The sequence below is a fragment of the Podarcis vaucheri genome, assembly GCF_965113315.1.
Source record: "Podarcis vaucheri genome assembly, chromosome: 11".
Lineage (NCBI taxonomy): Eukaryota > Metazoa > Chordata > Lepidosauria > Squamata > Lacertidae > Podarcis > Podarcis vaucheri.
In genome coordinates, this window is record NC_138749.1 from 50,212,838 (window position 1) to 50,234,440 (window position 21,603).

A 21,603-nucleotide genomic window follows, 5' to 3' on the forward strand; every position below is an offset into this window, starting at 1 on the left:
TCAATCCACCTCTCCTACAGTGTTTGTGTACTCATTTTCTCGACTTTCTACATGAGATATAAAATCTACATTCTGGAAGAGCAGCTTGGCAGCATGGCTTCCTATGTGGATTCACATCCCCATGCGTAAGAATGATTTTGTTGTTGGAATCTTCTTTATCTTTCCATTTTTAATACTATAGTCATCCTGCTAGACCTAGCTTCATCATCATCTATCCCATAGTTTCTCCCCTGGAGTTAGGCTTTCATTCTCTTCTTCAAGCAGTCATTTTAAATCTGCATTTACAGTAAGAGTAATTCCCATTGCATTTAATAGGACTTTTTCTGAATAGACATGTATACGATTGCATGTGCATAGTGCACATTATTTTTGGCGTTTGATCTTTAACTGACATGAGGTAAAACTGTAAAATTTAATCCAGTGCTATATTTCTGTACATTCTCATTCTAGTTGCTTACCTCACTATCTCACAAAACTCCAGACATCTCCTTTGTGCATTTTTAAATTGTCTTCTGCTTCCCTTTCCCCACATTTACTCTCCATTTCAGATATCCAATAAGAGAAGGTCTAGGATCTCAACTGCCTCTTAACATTGTTGGTCTCTCTGAGGAGCTAACAGCTAATCTTATCAAACTGGAAAAGGTGACTAATAGAGAACTGTGTAACTAAGAATTGTTGTGTTTTAAAAAAAAGTTTCCCAAGGTAGCCAGACCTTCCAAGTCCTAGAAGAGGGATGGCGAACCTGTGATGTTGGACTCCAACTTCCATCAGCCCCAGGCAGCATGGCTAACAATCAGGGATGATGGGAGTTGTTGTCCAACAACATCTGGTGGGCAAAAGGTTCTCCATTCCTGTCCTAAGAAACAGCTGCTGGTCTATATGAGCATGAAAAGTGAAATTAATGTTTATAAGGGTGGCATGGTGCTTAACAACCATTCCCAAACCCTTAGCACTGCTTTTGTGCCAGCCCATTTGGCAAAGTAGTGGGGGAAATTCCTACCTGAAGGTTAGGGGAACTGGATCCACAGGCTACTTTGACAGGTGGTAGGGCTGCCTACCTGTCAGTCGCCTGATCTCACCATGACAGGCAACATGTTTTCCTTTGCTTATATGTCTTGATTTCAAACCACGGTGGTCAAAGGGAATATGAAACTGAATTGTGCAAAGGAATCAGGCTTACAAGTCTCACTTTTTTCCAGATTTGGCTCCACATAGCAGCTCCAAGTGGCACTAATCCCAGTGGGGTTTGCATTTGGTGCCAACTTAAATGGCGGCAGATACAAGCCCTGCTTGACAAGGAACAATCTCAGGTGCACTTTAAGATGACTAGATTCTTCCTTTGCAGCTGCATCCTTACCTGTCACACACCTGCCCTAGCTCCCAAAGCTCTTGTGAGTTTTATTTACAAATAATTTTCATAATTTCTTACGGCTCACTATAAAAGGGCTCTTTGTGGGAATGATTTTGCATTAGCAAAACGCAACATAAGACTTCCACAGAGCTTCTAATCGTTACCATGGCACTGAGGCTTCTATGGAGGACAGAAAATTTGCCCTTGTGGACAGCTGGAACAGAACACGTTAAGCCCTTTTGCAATGTGCAAACGAGCCCTTCATATTTATATGGCAAACTGCAAAGCCTGCCTTTCTATTTAAAAGAAAAGCCTTAATCAGTCACTCTGTTTCCCAAACAATGTTGTATTTCCAATGGACAGGGGCTTGATTTCTGCCATTTGTTATTAGGAGATTTGCTTGTCTGGTTTCCTGCTACCTGCAGATGGTACCCATTTAGGTTCATTTGCTAACAGTCTAAACAAATGAACTTGCTAACCTCTACCAGGGAGATTGAACGGAGCCTAAAACTAGGTGTGGAGGCCCCTTCACACTGCAATGTACAAATCTCAGTTACAGTCAAGTTAATTCAGACCGAGAGGTTTTCCCCTGAGTACTTTTCTGTTCGGTGTTGTACTTCCCCAAGAATAGTTCCACATCCAAAATTCAAAAAGTTACGTGATGACGTGGTTCAGAAACCACAGAACACGTCTATTTGCTGCTGCTTTTCTGCAATATGTTCACTAGTATATAAGCAATAGACCAGAGATGGGGAGGCTGTGGCCCTTGAGATGTTGCTGACTCCGCTTCCATCAGCCCAAGCAAGCAGGACTAGTGGTGAGTTGCAGCATCTCAAAAGGCCACAGGTTCCTCACTCCTGAAACAGACAACAGAAACCTGCTAAGGTATTTCTGTTGCCCATCAACAAATACTCATCACACAAAGACGAACAGAATCTTCATAGACCTTGGGGAAGAGGCACTCGAAGCATGCTAGTTGACCTCAGGATACTTTCCCCAGTGATTCTCCATTTAAAAGCATCCCTGAGGATGGATAAGAACTGTTTGTGCAAACCATTGCTACAGAGTTTATAGAATTTAATTTACGGGCTGCTTGGATTTGACTGGATTGAGTGCCTTGACTTCAGAGAACATACTCCAGTTAAGCAAAGCGTATGACACTGGGCTGTTCATCTGTTGTATAAGTGGCTGCAAGTTTTATTCAAATCCTTTCTCTTGTATTTTTCTTTCCTTATTAAAGATCCAAAGCAATTTACAAAAGCTACTTGAAGATGGCGAATGAATTGCCAGCTACCTTCATTCGTACTTCGTTTCCTTCCTGATAAGCAACTCTAAATGTGACATCAGACTCTGCTGGCCAGGGTGTTATGTCCTTCAACTGACTCCAAAAACGTCACTCTCCACTTGACCGTGGAAGTTTGAATCTGTGCAATAAAGTGTCTCTATTCAGAGGATGATGGCTTTCTATTACCTATAACATTGTGAATAACTGGGAAGACTGATCTTGGTGCTTTGTTATATTACTTAAATCCACAGTAATTCTACTTTCTTTGTGTGACTTTCAGACTTAATATTGTGTGACTAAGAGTAATGCTTGATGCGGATGTAACATTTGCTGTACAAACATGTCTGGAAAGTTATGTGTCTTTCACATGCATGTATTGCCCAGCTTGTTTCACTTTTCTTTTTTTGCCGAAACAGAAATTGGGCATGTGACCAATGTGTTAAGCAGCAGGACCCAATGGGCTTCATTCTGCGAGGTGCTGAGCAAAACACCGTTCCCACTTTGCTCATGTTCTTCACTAGTAGGAGGTGGCACATTCCGTGCAGACTTGCCAAATGGCCCTATTCTGCTGTCAAAGAAATGTAGCAATGAGTAAAGTTTTTCTGGAAGAGCATCCATTGCTAATGGGCCACCCCACAAGTCAGAATGTTCTTGAAGGCTCATTAGCAAGGCAAATTGAAAAGCTGACAACCCTAGTTGCATAGGGTTGGTCCAGATGATGGATGGGTGTGTTAAACTTGGTCTGGGCCTAACCCATAAATTTTACTGGAGCAGAAATATACCAGCAGAGTTTAGCCCATTTAACTGGTCTGCAGATACCTAAATTAATAATTGCTTCCATGTACTTAATTTCTGTATCAGGATATCTGACACCTAATTACCGTATTTATTTTTGAAAATGCACTTGAAGTACTCCAAAGGAAGGGTTTTTTTAAAAAAAAATTAAATCATATTGACTCTAGGTACATGTGTTACTAGGTTTGAGGATTGCAATCTGTCATTCAATTTTGTTGCTTTCATTCACTCTGTTGGAAGAATGGCTAGCTAGTGATTACAAATTCTTAAAGATTATGTGATGGTGTATAAATTCAATTATTATTATTATTATTAATGGTAACTCCGTGGTATTTTAATCTACGATGGAACCATTATTTTTTGTGCTGTGTTGGCAATTTCTCCTGCATTTATTCCAACCATTTCCCATCAATATGAAAAGGAATTGCATTAGGACATTTCCAAATGGATGAAAGAAATTTTGATGAAATACTTTTGGGAGAAGGGTACAGGCTTCAGATGTGCTTACCTTACTTTTGAGGTGTTTGCAAGTGTCTTTCAGTCCGCAAACCATCTCAACATTAGTTTGCACTTCTGCAGCCTTCCTGGGTGCCTGCACTTCAATTAAAGCCCAGGGTAAGACATGAGGTAAGTCCTCACATGGGACTTTTTCATCAATAAGTGCAGGCAGCCAGGGAAGCTGCAGAGTGCTGAAGAAATGTTCCCTGGGAATGAAAAAAAATTCCACATGCACCATCCTTAAAATTAGCTCAAAACCCTGTATTGACTGAAATTCTACAGAAATTTTCAAGTACCCTAAGAATAGGACAAAAAAATGGAAGCTTCTTTTACATAGGAAACAAATTTTTGAGAAACTGAACACTTTTTGCCACTAGAATATCCATAGCCCATATTCTGCCGCATACTACTGTCTTCACAGTGCCTTACCAGTGAAAAACCTGGTAATTCATTAGTTTTAGCCAGATGAGTTGGTTCATATTAATATTATTTAAAATAACTCGGATCTATAAAATACAGTGTTTTCTTTACATAGTAGAGAGACTACCTTATCATTTCTGTGAAATGTAACTTATTCATTTTTAAAATAAACTTTCTAAAACTGCAGTGTGTGTGCGAGTATGTATTCAAGTGTGTCTAACCTGGAAGCTAATTCTGCACGTGGTTAGCTGATCACAATCTGAACATGAGACAGAAGGGTGATAATGGCTGCCCCCCCCCCAAAAAAAAAGGCCAATGAGATCAAAACCTGCTTTAAGAGAACCATAGTTCCAGGGAAGGGGTGTAACAGTTCTACTTAATTCTGTTCATGCCATTTGAAGTACTGTGTCCCGTTCAGGCTGCTGTACTTTAAGAAGGATATTGACAAATAGGGGTTCAGAGGTGGGCTCCGAGGGTGGTCAGCACTATGGAAAACATTGGAGGCACAGAGAAGGCTTAGCTTGAAGAGGAGAGTGGGAATATGTTAGCAGCACTCTCCAAATACCTAAAGGACTGTCATATAGAAGAGGGCAAAGACTTGCTGTCTGCTGCCCCCAAGGACAGGACTAGATCTAAGAGGCTTAAGTTACAGGAGGATGGATTTCTGCTGAAGCTTAGGAGAAACTTCTTCACGATAAGAGCAGTTCATCAATGGGTCCAGTTTCCTAGGGAGGTAATGAGATCTCCCTCACTGCAAAGTGTTGAGTAGAGGATGAAGAAACATCCTCTGGCTATGCTTGAGCTCTGGATTTCCTGTATGGAGCAGGGAGTTGGACCACCCCACCCCATTCTTTGATTTTGTAGCATTGGGTCATACGGAGATATGAAGTGCAATAGAGGCCTTGGGTAATATTCTACATGCAAATAAAGTCATCTGTAGATGCCAGGCAATTTTATGTAACCAGAGTTTTAGAGAAATTGTTTCCGAAGACAAATACTGCAAATACTGTTACTGGACTACTGGGATAGCTCAGTCAGTAGAGCATGAGACTTTTAATCTCAGGATTGTGGGTTTGAACCCCACTTTGGGCAAAAGATTACTGCATTGCAGAGGGTTGGACTAAATGACTCTCGTGGTTCCTTCCAATTCTAGGATTTCTGTTCACAAGCAGCTGTGAGCACACTAGGATTCTGTGTAATTGCAGCAAAGGTGAAATGTGGCATTGGGAGAAAAATCCCAGGACAGGCTTGAGAGTATGCTGGTATCACCTGGTAAAATAACAAGAGTTTTGGACTACAACGTTTAAACAGGATTTCCGATGCCTGCTGACTCGATAGTCTCGCTAGTTTCCCCTTCCATGGCCATCAAAGACAGAATGAGTAATGCAAAATATATGTAAATCAGCTTAATGGGGGGGAACAGCTATGCAGAGCTGTAGAATTTGGCTCTTCTTGGCACATAATTTTTAAGTTAATTTTTTAAAAATAGGTTGAGTCGCACAAAGGCTGCAGGTGGAACAGAGTTCGCCTGGGAGCCATGTTTATTTTCATGCTATTGCCTTCCCATCCTTGAAACCCAAGATGCCTCGCACCTGACTGGGTTTTACCATACTGATGCAAGTCACATGCAAGTCACATTGTGGATTTCCAAGATGTCATTTTGCCGCTGTTGAGCAAACCAAGACTGGGTGTAGAAAGTGGCCTTTGTCCTACATGGCAACATTCCAGCAAAGGTAAGTCCAAATGGGAGCAAACATGTTAGGTAAGGATATTGTGCAATGGCAAGATCTGGACACTGACTTAATCGTTATGTATTTAAGCTTGCAGGTGTGTTGCACTTTAAACAAACTGCATGAGCCCCAGCAGAAGCAGACAAAAGACGCTTCTAGATAATAGCGTGTAGACTTCTTTGGTTTAAAAAAAGCTACCACCCTATTTAAACACAACTCTATATCTCTCAATTTCCTTGTATAAAGTGCATTGACAATTCCACTCAGAGAATCCCACACCTGGAATACTGTGTCCAGTTCTGGGCACCACGATTTAAGAAGGATGTTGACAAGCTGGAACGTGTGCAGAGGAGGGCAGCCAAGATGATCAAGGGTCTGGAAACTAAGCCTTATGAGGAACGGTTACTAAGCCTTATGAGGAACGGTTGAAGGAGCTGCGTATGTTGAGCCTGGAGAAGAGGAGACTGAGAGGAGATAGGATAGCCTTCAGATCTCTTAAGGGCTGTCACATGATGGAGGGAGCAAGCTTGTTTTCTCCTACTCTGGAGGGTAGGACTCCAACCAATGGCTTCAAGTTACAAGAAAAGAAATTCCAACTAAACATCAGGAAGTCCAACAGAAAGAGCTGTTCAACACTGGAACGGTCTCTTTTGGGAGGTGATGGACTCACCTTCCTCAGAGGTTTTTAAGCAGAGGTTGGATGGTCATCTGTCATGGATGCTTTAGCGAAGATTCCTGCATTGCACGGGGTTGGACTAAATAATGATAATTTTTTTATTTGTACCCTGCCCATCTGACAGGGTTGCCCCAGCGACTGTGGGTGGCTTCTATCATCTATAAAAACGTAAGACATTATGTTAGAATATTTACAACTAGCAAAACTGATGGGAAGAGTTAGAGGAGTATTGAACCAGAAAATATTTGGACAATGGAGAATAATTAAGGATTATATAGGATCATATTGTACCAACCACACCATATTAGCAGAACTTGAGTGATACTTGTAAACACAACAAATACCGTTTGTGGAGTAGACGGGAACAATATTAAAGAATATAAAACTGGGGAAAAAGCAACAACAGTATAAACAGTACAATGAGAATGACTGGAAGACTCACTTTGTCATAAGTCTTATTTAAGTGTTTATTTAAGTATTAATTAGGATGATTAAGTTTTTTTATGCACGTAAATCTACTTTTTTCTGTATTTTCTTTTTTCTTAATTGTTTCTTCTTTACTTTTCTTTTTGTAGTATGAGATTGTAAATTCTTTGTATATGTGTGTAATTTAAAGTAATAAAGATTATTTTAAAAAACCATGACATTAAACATTAAAAAGAAAAACTTCCTTATACAGGGCTGCATTCAGATGTCTTCTGAAAGTTGTATATATTTATCTCCTTGACATCTGACAGAAGGGCATTCCACAGGGTGGGTGCCACTACAGAGATGACCCTGGGGGTCCTTTCCAACTCTACAATTATAGGATCCTAGGTAGTTTGGCTTTTAGACCAAATGTTGTGACCAGTGAGGCAGTGCAGATGGCACTCCTCTGTTTCCCAAGATAGCAGGTCCCTGCTGCTTACCGGAGAGAAGAAGCAGGGCACAGGGAAGGATCTGTGGTGTATGGCAGCGATGCCAGCCTGATGCTCCTGCCATGATGGATTTTACTGAGCTCCCAATGCCTGGCCCTTCTCTGTCTTGGTAAGCAGCAGCAACCCACTGCGTTGGAAACCAAGGAAGACAACAGGACCCTACGCATGTTCTCTTCTGCAAACAGAGCAGGCCTTCTGAAGCCCACCTCACAATACATTTCATAAACCAGGATATTATTATTTTTCTGGCCCATGTCTTGGAGGGCAGTCTCATAAGAATGAGGTTTTATTGATAAGGTTTACTGTGGACCACCTTTGTAGCTGGAAGTAGATGCACCTGGTAGACTCGATGGCCCTTGTGGTCTCTTCCAACTCTATGATTCTATGATTACTTGCAGCCGCCGCACTAAATACATGTGACTGGTGGTAGTTGTGCGGGGTTTGTTACTCTCCTTGAACCCTTCCAAAATGAAAACATTGCTTAATTTGTGCCGCCATATTCTCTATCAACTACAGTGATACCTCGGGTTAAGTACTTAATTTGTTCCGGAGGTCTGTTCTTAACCTGAAACTGTACTTAATTCGTTCCGGAGGTCCGTTCTTAACCGGAAACTGTTCTTAACCTGAAGCACCACTTTAGCTAATGGGGCCTCCTGCTTCCATGCCACCAGAGCCCGATTTCTGTTCTTATCCTGAAGCAAAGTTCTTAACCTGAAGCACTATTTCTGGGTTAGTGGAGTGTGTAACTTGAAGCGTATGTAACCTGAAGCATATGTAACCTGAAGCATATGTAACGTGAGGTACCACTGTACCTATGATGGCATTCTGCTCTGCTTTTTCTTACTGTTCACGACCAGTAAGATCTGCCTTTTCTGGCATTTGTTGTTGTTTTTATGTAGATCTCTATTTCTTTATTGTCATTATTTGCTTAAAAATCTCAAAGCAGTTCACAGTATGCACAAAACCATGAAAATCAATAAATAACTAGTTAAAACATCCAAACAGTCACATCATCCCAACAGCAGCAGCAGCTAGAACAACAAAAATCAGTATCAACAGTCTGAAAACGCTGGGGTAAACTGAAATATCTATGGCTATTTGCAAAAGTACCCCATTGTTGGTGCTCTTCAGACCTCCATATGGCACTCAGTTCCACAAACTGGGCAGCACAACTTGGAAACTGAGGTGTTTCAAAACTTGGTTGCCATCAAGTATTTTGACCCCAGTCTCTCTTCTGGCATTTGTAATATGACAACGCTCATATCGAAACCCAGATTCCAATATTGGGTTTGGCTGTCAAGCTTTAAAATTATACCCTGTTGCCGCACCCACAGAAATAATTAATTGGTATCACATATTTTTACTGCTTACGTACTGGCACTAGGAGGTAACAGGTGTTGACATCAGTTGCTCAGCTCGAGGTAAACATGGACTGATTAGGTAGGACCTAGATCGGGGGTCAGCAAACTTTTTCAGCAGGGGGCCGGTCAGACCTTGTGGGGGGCCGGACTATATTTTGAAAAATAAAATGAATGAATTCCTATGCCCCACAAATAACCCAGAGATGCATTTTAAATAAAAGGACACATTCTACTCATGTAAAAACACGCTGATTCCCGACCCATCCACGGGCCGGATTTAGAAGGCGATTGGGCCGGATCCGGCCCCTGGGCCTTAGTTTGCCTACCCACAACCTAGATGGAAGTGAGTTGCATCAGCCATGACTTGGAGCGATATTACAGGTCACAAGATGCTTCAGAAATGTCTCTGATGCTGACCTTCGATAGCTGTGCAGCAACTAAAAGCAATTGCAGTAGAGATGCAGACTGGGAAGGAGATCTGCTGAAAGGCTGCCCTGATTCCTATATTGTACAGAGTAGACCTGATAAATGGTGCCTGAAGAGCACAATGATTAATTGGTGTGAGATGATCTTTCAGGTACATCACAACAGGCAGGCAACTGAGGGGGAAATGGTCAGAAGCGTAATCTCATACAGTGGTGCCTCGCAAGACGAAATTACAGTGGTACCCCGCAAGACGAACGCCTCGCGAGACGAAAAACTCGCAAAACGAAAGGTTTTTTCGTTTTCGAGTTGCCTCGCAAGACGAATTTCCCTATGGGCTTGCTTCGCAAGACGAAGCTTGCCCCGGGGACAGCGGGTCTTCTCTTTTGAAGCAAGGGACTGCAGGGAGATCGCTATCTCCCCGCAGCCCCTTGCTTCAAAAGAGGTCCGGGGGCAGCGGGAAGCTAAGCGCTTCTTCCCTGCTGCCCCCCAACGTCTTTTGCAGCAAGGGGCTGCAGGGAGATCGCTATCTCCCTGCAGCCCCTTGCTGCAAAAGACGTCCGGGAGAAGCGGGGAAGAAGCGCTTCTTCCCCGCTTCCCCCGGACGTCTTTTGCAGGGTTGCCGGCATGCCGAAGCCTGCGGGCGCTGACATCAGCGCTCCCAGGCTTCGCGGACCTCTCCGCCAGCGCGCACAGGCTTCGGCATGGCGGCAACCCTCCGCCAGCAGCGGCAGCGCTGCCGCTGCTGGCGGAGAGGTCCGCGAAGCCTTGGCCGGACAGCTTTTGAAGGCAGGCGGGGGGGGAGCAAAGACTTTCGCCCCCGCCAGCCTTCAGAAGAGGAAGGCTGGCGGGGGGCAAAAGTCTTTGTCCCCCCTGCCTGCCTTCCCAGGGGCTTTTAAATCGCCCCGGACAGCGGAGAAGTCCTCCGCTGTCCGGGGCGATTTTAAAATGCCGCCCGCCAGCATTTTAAGATCGCCCCGGACAGCGGAGAAGTCCTCCGCTGTCCCGGGGTTTTTTAAAATGCTGGGGGTGGGAAGAAAAGCCCTTGTCCCCCCCCCCAGCCTTCAGAAGAGGTCCGGGCACAGACTGTCCCCGGACCTGGTCTGAAGGCGGTTTCCCTAGGAACGCATTAATTGATTTTCAATGCATCCCTATGGGAAACCATGCATCGCAAGACGAAAAAACCGCAAGACGAAGAGAATTGCGAAACGAATTAATTTCGTCTTGCGAGGCACCACTGTAATCTGTTCCACGAGTCTCTTCGTCTTGCGTTTTTTTCGTCTTGCGAAGCACAGCTATTAGCAGCTTAGCGGCTATTAACGGCTTAGTGGCTTTAAGAAAAAGGAAACAAACTCGCAAGAACTCGCAAGACGTTTCGTCTTGCGAAGCAAGCCCATAGGGAAATTCGTCTTGTGGAACGACTCAAAAAATGCAAAACCCTTTCGTCTAGCGAGTTTTTCGTCTTGCGAGGCATTCGTCTTGCAGGGTACCACTGTATTTTCGATGTGATCTGATCCTTGTATTTGTGTCTTTTTATTATTATTATTATTATTTATTATAAATACAAAAAGTGAAAAAGGTAACATAGAAACACATAGACAAAAAATAAACTACTTTTTACACAAACAAGAATTGTACCCACCCCCGTGACTGGCCATCAGCACTGCTTCCTTCCACCCCACCTTGACTTCTGTATGTTTTAAATTTAATACCAAACATTGCAATCTTGTGGTTTGTTGCATTTTGTTCTCTTTATAATGTGATTTATTAATAGGTTCTGTTACACTTTATTTGTGTCTTTTGGGGAAGGGGCAGGAAAGATCTACAGTGGTACCTCGGGTTAAGAACTTAATTCGTTCTGGAGGTCCATTCTTAACCTGAAACTGTTCTTAACCTGAAGCACCACTTTAGCTAATGGGGACCTCCCGCTGCTGCTGTGCTGCTGCTGCGCGATTTCTGTTCCCATCCTGAAGCAAAGTTCTTAACCCGAGGTACTATTCCTGGGTTAGTGGAGTCTGTAACCCGAAGCGTCTGTAACCCGAGGTACCATTGTATCTAGTTATCTATCTATGCTTGTTGTTGTTGTTTAGTCGTTTAGTCATGTCCAACTCTTTGTGACCCCATGGACCAGAGCACGCCAGGCACTCCTGTCTTCCACTGCCTCCCGCAGTTTAGTCAAACTCATGCTGGGTCCAACCATCTCGTCTTCTGTTGTCCCCTTCTCCTTGTGCCCTCAATCTTTCCCAACATCAGGGTCTTTTCCAGGGAGTCTTCTCTTCTCATGAGGTGGCCAAAGTATTGGAGCCTCAGCTTCATGATCTGTCCTTCCAGTGAGCACTCAGGGCTGATTTCCTTCAGAATGGATAGGTTTGATCTTCTTGCAGTCCATGGGACTCTCAAGAGTCTCCTCCAGCACCATAATTCATAAGCATCAATTCTTCGGCGATCAGCCTTCTTTATGGTCCAGCTCTCACTTCCATACATCACTACTGGGAAAACCATAACTTTAACTATACAGACCTTTGTTGGTAAGGTGATGTCTCTGCTTTTTAAGATGCTGTCTAGGTTTACGAAAGTTTTTAATGTTTGATATTTTATCGTGTTTTTAATATTCTATTGGGGGCCGCCTTGAGTGGCTGGGGTATAAATAATAAATTATTATTAATAATAATTATTATATTGTGGGGGTTTTTTAAAAAATAACTTTTTAATTTTCATTTCTTTGAAGAAAAGGCTTTGTAATAAAATTGGCCCATTTCTCACTTTGAAAAAGGTGTTTGTGGGAGGGGAGTCATAGAGTTGGAAGGGACCCAACGGTCATCTAATCCAACCCCCTGCAATGTAGGAATCTCAGCTAAAGCACCCATGGCAGATGGCCACCCAACCTCTGCTTAAAAACCTCTGAAGGAGGAGAGTCCACAACCTCCCGAGAGAGACTGTTCCACTGTCAAACAGCTCTGACTGTCGGAAAGTTTTTTCCTGAAGGTTATTGTTTTGTTGTTTCTGTTTTAACTTCTTACTTGTGCTTTTTTACTGCATTTTTATCTTGTGGACTGCCCTGAAATCTTTTGATGTATATACATGCATTCTTTATTTCGGTGTCCAAAGACCCACAAAAGCAATTTCAAAACCAAAAGAAAAGAGAATTACAAGGGAAAGCTTTCGACGGCGGTCACTATGTTTTATCCAGAGCATGTGGGCTTCTGTTTCTTATTACAGTCAGACTTTGGGTTAAGTATGCTTCAGGTTGTGCATTTTCAGGTTACGCTCCGTGGCAACCCGGAAGTAACAGAACGCATTACTTCCGGGTTTCGCCGCTCGCGCAGACGCTCAAAGTGACGTCATGCGCATGCACAGAAGCGAATCGCGACACGCGCAGTCGCAGGTTGCGTTCTACTCAGGATGCGAACGGGGCTCCAGAACGGATCCCATTCACACCCAGAGGTACCACTGTACTTCCGAGAGGAAATCCAATAAATAAAAATAAATAAAATAGATGGACAATCCTGACAGCGGACAGCTCTCTTTCCATTTAGGGAAGTTTTTAATGACTGATGTTTTAATGTATTTTTAATCTATTGTTGGAAGCCGCCCAGAGTGGCTGAGGAAACCCAGCCAGATGGGCAGGGTGTAAATTATTATTATTATTATTATTATTATTATTATTATTATTATTATTATTATTTAGCAGCTCTACTGCTGCATCCTTGGGTCCTTCAACCATCCTTCCAGGGACCACAGGATTCGTCCCTAACCGTTTAGCATGATGCTCTCCCCAGAAGGGTCCACCCCACACTTCCATTCTCTGTTTGCTTTTTTGTGGTCAACAACAATTTTTATTTTCCAATCAGTGTTTTTAGGGTACTACTGCTATCATTATAAAACATTTGTCAGCTAGGCTGTTCTGTTTATAACTGCTTCCCCCCCCCCTTAAGCTAGTTGCATGGGTTTATTATTTATATTACTAGGCTTGATTGTTTTTTAATAGAAAAGTAGGCTAAGCAAGGAGCAAAATGCAACCTCGCTTAAGCAAGTTTATTTCAGCAGGGGACTATATCCACTCTCCCTAAACAACTGTGTAGAGCTTTGACAAGATAGATAGAACAGATGCAGGTCAAGAATGTTAAGGCAATTGCCAGTTCCTGTACTCTTAAATAATAGGATTTGATGAGGTAATTTTCCATTGAGAAGGCATCTTGCCAGTGCTTAGCAGGAGATGGGAAGGCAATAATTTGAATGTGCTGCCAAGTGAAAAATTAAAAATTAACTCTCTCCTTTGTGGTAGTCACAGATATGTAGAAAATGGGTCTTTCCAATATAAAAGTGAAAGAACTGGAGGCTGCAACCTATGCTGAACGTTAGCCTGAAATAAATGTGTAGAATTAGACATAACCCTTGCCTCGCCAGCATAATGTCTGAGGCCACAGTGTTATAATAGTACGAAAAACAGATTGGTATTTTATCAGGGAGGTGAATTATTTCACAACTTAATTTTTCCAAGATTCATCTGTGTGTCAATATAAAGAAACTGAATACCAATGTGGCACAATGGATAATAATAATAATAATAATAAATAATTTTTTATTTATACCCTGCCCTTCCCGGTTCAGAAAACCAGGCTCAGGGCGGCTAACAACAAATTTAAACACTTAATTAATGCAACAAAAAACAGCATAACATACAGTATAAGACGTGAATAACAGTAAATTCAGAATTCAAAAATCAATTTAGGGAGAAAATCCATCCAATAAACATTAGATGATCAGCAGGGCTAGCTGGCTAAGTTAGTCCTATTTGGACCAGCAAGGAGACCAGGGGAGAATTAGCTGTGGGACCCCAAAATGGGTAATCTTCATAAAAAGGGGAGAGGGAGGGAAGGAAGGGGAATAAAAGATCAGGCTAAGTTCAAATTGGAAGCCAGGCGGAATAGCTCTGTTTTACAGGCCCTGCGGAAGGAGGTTAAATCCTGCAGGGTCCTGGTCTCATGGGACAGAGCATTCCACCAGGTCGGAGCCAGCACTGAGAAGGCCCTGGCCCTGGTGGAGGATAATCTGACTTCCTTAGGGCCCGGGACCTCTAAACTATGGTTATTCATGGACCTTAAGATCCTCTGCAGGGCATACCAGGAGAAGCGGTCCTGTAAATACGAGAGCCCTAAGCCACAAAGGGCTTTAAAGGTCAAAACCAGCACCTTAAACCTGACCCAATACTCCACTGGGTGCCATTGCAGCTGGTAGAGTACTGAGTGAATATGCTCCCATGGCAAGGACCCCGTTGAGGAGCCTTGCTGCAGCATTCTGCACCCGCTGGAGTTTCTGCGACAGTTTCAAGGGCAGCCCCACGTAGAGAAGAAGAAGAAGAAGAGTTTGGATTTGATATCCCGCCTTTCACTCCCTTTAAGGAGTCTCAAAGCGGCTAACATTCTCCTTTCCCTTCCTCCCCCACAACAAACACTCTGTGAGGTGAGTGGGGCTGAGAGACTTCACAGAAGTGTGACTGGCCCAAGGTCACCCAGCAGCTGCATGTGGAGGAGCGGAGACACGAACCCGGTTTCCCAGATTACGTGACTACCGCTCTTAACCACTACACCACACTGGCGAGTTACAGTAATCGAGTTACAGCGAGTTACAGTAATCAAGCCTGGAGGTGATCGTCGCATGGATCACTGTGGCCAGGTCGGGGTGGGAAAGGTAAGGACAAACTGCTTAGAAAATATAGAGAAGGGAACAGTTTGCACTCTGGTCAATTGTTCGTGTTTGTTACTCGGTGGTACTCGAATGCATGGTCAAGCTCTCACTTCCATACATCACTAAAAAAAGGCTGATCGCTGAAGAATTGATGCTTTTGAATTATGGTGCTGGAGGAGACTCTTGAGAGTCCCATGGACTGCAACCTATCCATTTTTAAGGAAATCAGCCCTGAGTGCTCACTGGAAGGACAGATCGTAAAGCTGAGGCTCTAATACTTTGGGAACCTAGAATCATAGAATCATAGAATCATAGAATCATAGAGTTGGAAGAGACCACAAGGGCCATCGAGTCCAACCCCCTGCCAAGCAGGAAACACCATCAGAGCACTCCTGACATATGGTTGTCAAGCCTCTGCTTAAAGACCTCCAAAGTAGGAGACTCCACCACACTCCTTGGCAGCAAATTCCACTGTCGAACAGCTCTTACTGTCAGGAAGTTCTTCCTAATGTTTAGGTGGAATCTTCTTTCTTGTAGTTTGGATCCATTGCTCTGTGTCCGCTTCTCTGGAGCAGTAGAAAACAACCTTTCTCCCTCCTCTATGTGACATCCTTTTATATATTTGAACATGGCTATCATATCACCCCTTAACCTCCTCTTCTCCAGGCTAAACATGCCCAGCTCCCTTAGCCGTTCCTCATAAGGCATCGTTTCCAGGCCTTTGACCATTTTGGTTGCCCTCTTCTGGACACGTTCCAGTTTGTCAGTGTCCTTCTTGAATTGTGGTGCCCAGAACTGGACACAGTACTCCAGGTGTGGTCTGACCAGAGCAGAATACAGTGGCACTATTACTTCCCTTGATCTAGATGCTATACTCCTATTGATGCAGCCCAGAATTGCATTGGCTTTTTTAGCTGCCGCGTCACACTGTTGGCTCATGTCAAGTTTGTGGTCAACCAAGACTCCTAGATCCTTTTCACATGTACTGCTCTCAAGCCAGGTGTCACCCATCTTGTATTTGTGCCTCTCATTTTTTTTGCCCAAGTGCAATACTTTACATTTCTCCCTGTTAAAATTCATCTTGTTTGTTTTTGCCCAGTTCTCTAATCTGTCAAGGTCGTTTTGAAGTGTGATCCTGTCCTCTGGGGTGTTAGCCACCCCTCCCAGTTTGGTGTCATCTGCAAATTTGATCAGGATGCCCTTGAGTCCATCATCCAAGTCGTTGATAAAGATGTTGAATAAGACCGGGCCCAAGACAGAACCCTGTGGCACCCCACTAGTCACTCTTCTCCAGGATGAAGAGGAACCATTGATGAGCACCCTTTGGGTTCGGTCAGTCAGCCAGTTACAAATCCACTGAGTGGTAGCATAGTCAAGACCGCATTTTACCAGCTTCTTTACAAGAATATCATGGGGCACCTTGTCAAATGCTTTGCTGAAATCAAGGTAGGCTACATCCACTGCGTTCCCTTCATCTACCAGGCTTGTAATTCTGTCAAAAAACGAGATCAGGTTAGTCTGACATGACTTATTTTTCAGAAATCCATGCTGACTATTGGTGATCACAGCATTCCTTTCTAGGTGCTCACAGACTGTTTGCTTAATGATCTGCTCCAGAATCTTCCCTGCTATTGATGTCAGACTGACTGGGCGGTAATTATTTGGGTCCTCTCTTTTCCCCTTTTTGAAAATAGGAACAACATTTGCCCTCCTCCAGTCTGCCGGGACTTCGCCTGTTCTCCAGGAATTCTCAAAGATGACTGCCAGTGGTTCTGAGATCACATCTGCCAGTTCTTTTAATACTCTTGGATGCAGTTCATCTGGCCCTGGAGACTTGAATACATCTAATCTAGCCAAATATTCTTGTACTATCTCCTTAGTTATTCTGGGCTGTGTTTCCTTTGCTGAATCATTTGCTTCAAATTCTTCAGGTCGGGCATTGTCTTCTTTATCGGAGAAGACTGAGGCAAAGAAGGCATTGAGGAGTTCAGCCCTTTCTGTGTCCCCTGTTTGCATTTCACCATCTTCTCCTCTGAGTGACCCCACTGTTTCTTTGTTCTTCCTTTTGCTACGAACATACCCATAAAAGCCTTTTTTGTTGCTTTTAACCTCTCTAGCAAGCCAGAGTTCATTCTGTGCTTTAGCTTTTCTGACTTTGTGTCTACACGTGCTGGCTATTTGTTTGAATTCCTCTTTGGTGGTTTCCCCCCTTTTCCATTTTTTGTACACATCCTTTTTTAATCTTAATTCAGTTAAAAGTTCTTTAGATAGCCACCCTGGTTTCTTTAGGCACCTTCCATGTTTTCGTCTCATTGGTATTGCCTGACGTTGTGCTTTTACTATCTCCGTCTTAACAAACTCCCAGCCATCATGAACTCCCTTTCCTTTTAGTATTGCTGTCCATGGGATCTCACCCAGCACTTCCCTAAGTTTTATGAAGTCGGCTTTCTTAAAGTCAAGAAATTGAGTCCTAGTATGCTTGGCTGCTACTGTCCGCTGTATAGTAAACTTCAGAAGAGCATGATCACTCGCGCCTAATGATCCTTCCACATCTACCCCACTAACCAGGTCATCAACATTGGTTAGGACCAGGTCTAAAATGGCTGTTCCTCTTGTTGCTTCTCCCACTTTCTGGACAATGAAGTTGTCTGCAAGGCCAGTGAGGAATCTGTTTGACCTTATGCTCTTGGCTGAGTTTGACGTCCAACAAATATCCGGGTAATTGAAGTCCCCCATTACTACTATCTCCCTTCCTTTTGCATGCTTGGCCATCTGTTCCAGGAAGGCATCATCTATGTCCTCCGTTTGGCTTGGGGATCTATAGTAAACTCCCACAATGAGGTCTCTGTTATTCTTCTCTCCCTTAATTTTGACCCAAATGCTCTCACTTTGGCTTTGAGGTTCTAAATCTTGGATCTCTTCACAGGTATACACACCCCTGACATATAACGCCACTCCTCCTCCTTTCTTGTCTGGTCTGTTTCTCTGAAATAGATTGTATCCCTCCATTATTACATTCCAATCGTGGGACTTATCCCACCAGGTTTCAGTGATGCCTATTATGTCATATTTAGTTTGCTGTACCAAGAGCTCAAGCTCATCTTGTTTATTTCCCATGCTTTGCGCATTAGTGTACAGACATTGAAGTCCATTAATCATTCCCCCGTGTCTCTTATTTAAGGATTTTTTCCTCCCTCCACTAGGTCCGCGTGCTGTTTGCTCCATTTGGTCTATGACATTTGGATGATCATCTTCATTAATTGATAGACTCCTACCTTCAGGAGCACTGTCTCCCTCCCCCACATTAGTCAGTTTAAAGCCCTCCTGATGAGGTTTCTGAGATTTTTGGCAAAAACATTTCTCCCAACCGTTGTGAGGTGCAGCCCATTACTTGCCAGAAGTCCATCTTCAAGAAACTGCAGTCCGTGATCTAAGAATCCAAACCGTTCCTGTTTACACCATTTGCGAAGCCAGCTGTTCACCTCCACTATTTTCCCCTCTCTCCCTGGGCCACGTCGTTCAACTGGGAGGACAGACGAGATGACAATTTGTGCATTTAGTTGCTTCAATTTCCTGCCGAGAGCCTCGTAGTCTCTTTTGATCTTCTGGAGGCTATTGCTTGCAGTGTCATTGGTTCCCACATGAACCAAGAGGAACCTCATGAGAAGAGAAGGCTCCCTGGAAAAGACCCTGATGTTGAGAAAAATGGAGGGCACAAGGAGAAGGGGACAACAGAAGGCGAGATGGTTGGAAGCTACCAGCATGAGTTTGACCAAACTGCGGGAGGCAGTAGAAGACAGGAGTGCCTGGCGTGCTCTGGTCCATGGGGTCACGAAGAGTTGGACACAATTAAACGACTAAACAACAACAACAACTAGAATGCATAATAACACAATAAAACCCTTGGCAACTTGACCCTTCCATGGTCAAAAGTCAGCAAAAAAAGAAAGGGAGACAAACACACTTTTGGTGTCCGTCCCTTTGATGCTTCTGAATGCCAGTTTCTGGAAGCCACGGGGAATGGAAGTGTGTGGGGGATCGGATCCTGCTTATGGGTTTATCAAAAGAGGCGTCTGCTTGGCCACTGTGAGATCAGGATCCTGGACAAGACGAGCCATTCGCCTGATTCAGCAGGACTTGTCCTTATGCACTTACCTAGCTACATATTACGAAAGGCATAAAAACAGATGTACTGCTTCGGACCGGCTGAAATCAGTCTACTTGGAAACTTTGAACGTTGCCTTCAAACACTGCTGTCTTCAGATAATATGTCATAAAAATATATTATGCCATCACCGAGGCAAAAGTCTCATAAAACGAGCAGATATTTAAATATGTCTTGACACAGAAGTAACATCATCCTGGGAAGGCTCTATTTGAGGGGATCTACCTAGTACAGTCATACCTCAGAAGCTGAATAGAATCCATTCCGGAAGTCCGTTCGACTTCCAAAACGTTCAGAAACCAAAGCGTGGCTTTCAATTGGCTGCAGGAAGCTCCTACAGCCAATCGGAAGCCGCGGAAGCTGTGTAGGATGTTCGGGTTACAAAGAATGTTCGCAAACTGGAACACTCACTTCCAGGTTTGTGGTGTTTGGGAGCCAAAATGTTCGAGTCGCAAGGCGTTCGTCAACCAAGGTATGACAGTAATTATTTAGGGAAATTAAGATAATGCCTTAGTCCTTCGATAATGTTTCACATTTCCTCTTTCTGGCTACTTATGTTCCCCTACATTTATCAGCTGAGTGCCATAAACATGGTTATTATATTTATTAAAGTCTAGGACTTTGAATCTGTGCAGCCAAGGGGCAGGCAGCAATTCTGTGGGATTTCTGCTATCAGACATAGGATTGTGCTGACAACGGATAAACCATTTAATATTTGTACCTTATACTTTCTCTATCTCTATTTGATGCCGTTTCTTGCTATAAAGGCATAGGATTGTGCTGACAACAGATAAACCACTTAATATTTATACCTTATACTTTCTCTCTATATATATTTGATGCCATTTCTTGCTATAAAGATGCGAGCTTTTAATCAAGAGCTTCGATTTGCCTCAGCAAGGCTAAGGAGGGCATTTGGCTCGTTCATATACAGAATTCTCGCTAGCTGCCACTCCTGTACAAATACAGTCAGTAAATCCTTGAGTAATCCTTCAATTTGCTTTTGGTCCACCATTTCAGGAAGTTTGAATGCACAATGCACACTGCAAGCCGAAAACTAGGGTGTGGAGAGGTCTGTCCTTGCTGCCTTTTCCATATCGTAGAGCTCTACCATGCCGTGGGTTTTGGAGCTAGTTACAGTGGTAAAGGAGACATCTCTTGCCTCTCTTCCTCAGAGAGCCGATTCATAAGGAGTGGCAGTCTTTGGTTTATGCCGCAATGTTTTAAGATTCATCTGCAACCAGAACAGGTAATAAAAAGAGGCAGAGCACAATACATGGGTGGACCAGAGTGACATTTAAATTACAGACCTCAGCAGAGAAGGAAACATGATCGAACTGATTCGAGTGAGTTATCTTGCCCAGGGCAAGAAGGCAAACAAAAACATGACCCCTGCACCCCTTATATAACCCACTAGCTCCACCTCACACTTGGACCTAACCTGCAGGCACACATTGAACAACAGAACTTTCCCCCTGCTCCCCAACCACGAGATGTTCCCTGCCAGGGATGTAAAAGGTAAAGGGACCCCTGACCATTAGGTCTAGTCGTGGCTGACTCTGGGGTTGCGGCGCTCACCTCGCTTTATTGGCCGAGGGAGCCGGCGTACAGCTTCTGGGTCATGTGGCCAGCATTACTAAGCCCACGGAAACGCCATTTACCTTCCCAACAGAGCAGTACCTATTTATCTACTTGCACTTTGACGTGCTTTCAAACTGCTAGGTTGGCAGGAGGCCAGGGATGTAAGAAGGCACCAATTTCCATTCTCACCAATGTTCATTGCATGCAGCACTGTCTCTCTTGTGCTGCAATTCGGCTTCTAACAAAAACTATGCCATTTGTCTCGCTGCCCACGGTGGGGGAATTTTACATAGATGTTACATTATTCTACATTTATTTTGATGCAAAGGTAGGCAAAGGTGAAGGACCCCTGGACTGGTTAAGTCCAGTCAAAGGCAACTATGGAGTGGCAGCGCTCTTCTCACTTTCAGGCCGAGGGAGCCAGCGTTTGTCCACAGACAGCTTTCCGGGTCATGTGTCCAGCGTAACTAAACCGCTTCTGGAACACCGTGACGGAAACCAGAGTGCACGGAAATGCTGTTTACCTTCCCAACCTAGCGGTACCTATTTTATCAACTCGTGCTGATATGCTTTTGAACTGCTAGGTTGACAGGAGCTGGGACAGAGCAACAGGAGCTCACCCCATTGCATGGATTCGAACCGGCGACCTTTCAATCAGCAAGCCCAAGAGGCTCAGTGGTTTAAACTATGCCATGCAAATGGGGTAGTGGAGA

The 21,603-nt window shown here is 43.7% G+C and overlaps 1 protein-coding gene across 5 annotated transcripts in view; it reads left to right on the plus strand.

Moving 5' to 3' along the window:
* GRAMD2B (GRAM domain containing 2B) overlaps window positions 1-4,535 on the plus strand; it is a 57,202-nt gene extending 52,667 nt beyond the window's left edge. For all 5 annotated transcript variants that reach the window (XM_082191604.1, XM_082191605.1, XM_082191603.1 and 2 more), the window contains 3 exons: window positions 21-125; window positions 549-642; window positions 2,592-4,535. In XM_082191604.1, the coding sequence (XP_082047730.1) occupies window positions 21-125; window positions 549-642; window positions 2,592-2,633 (241 nt within the window). In that variant the 3' untranslated portion in view covers window positions 2,634-4,535. The remainder of the gene's footprint in view (window positions 1-20; window positions 126-548; window positions 643-2,591) is intronic.
* The last annotated feature ends 17,068 nt before the right edge of the window (window positions 4,536-21,603 follow it).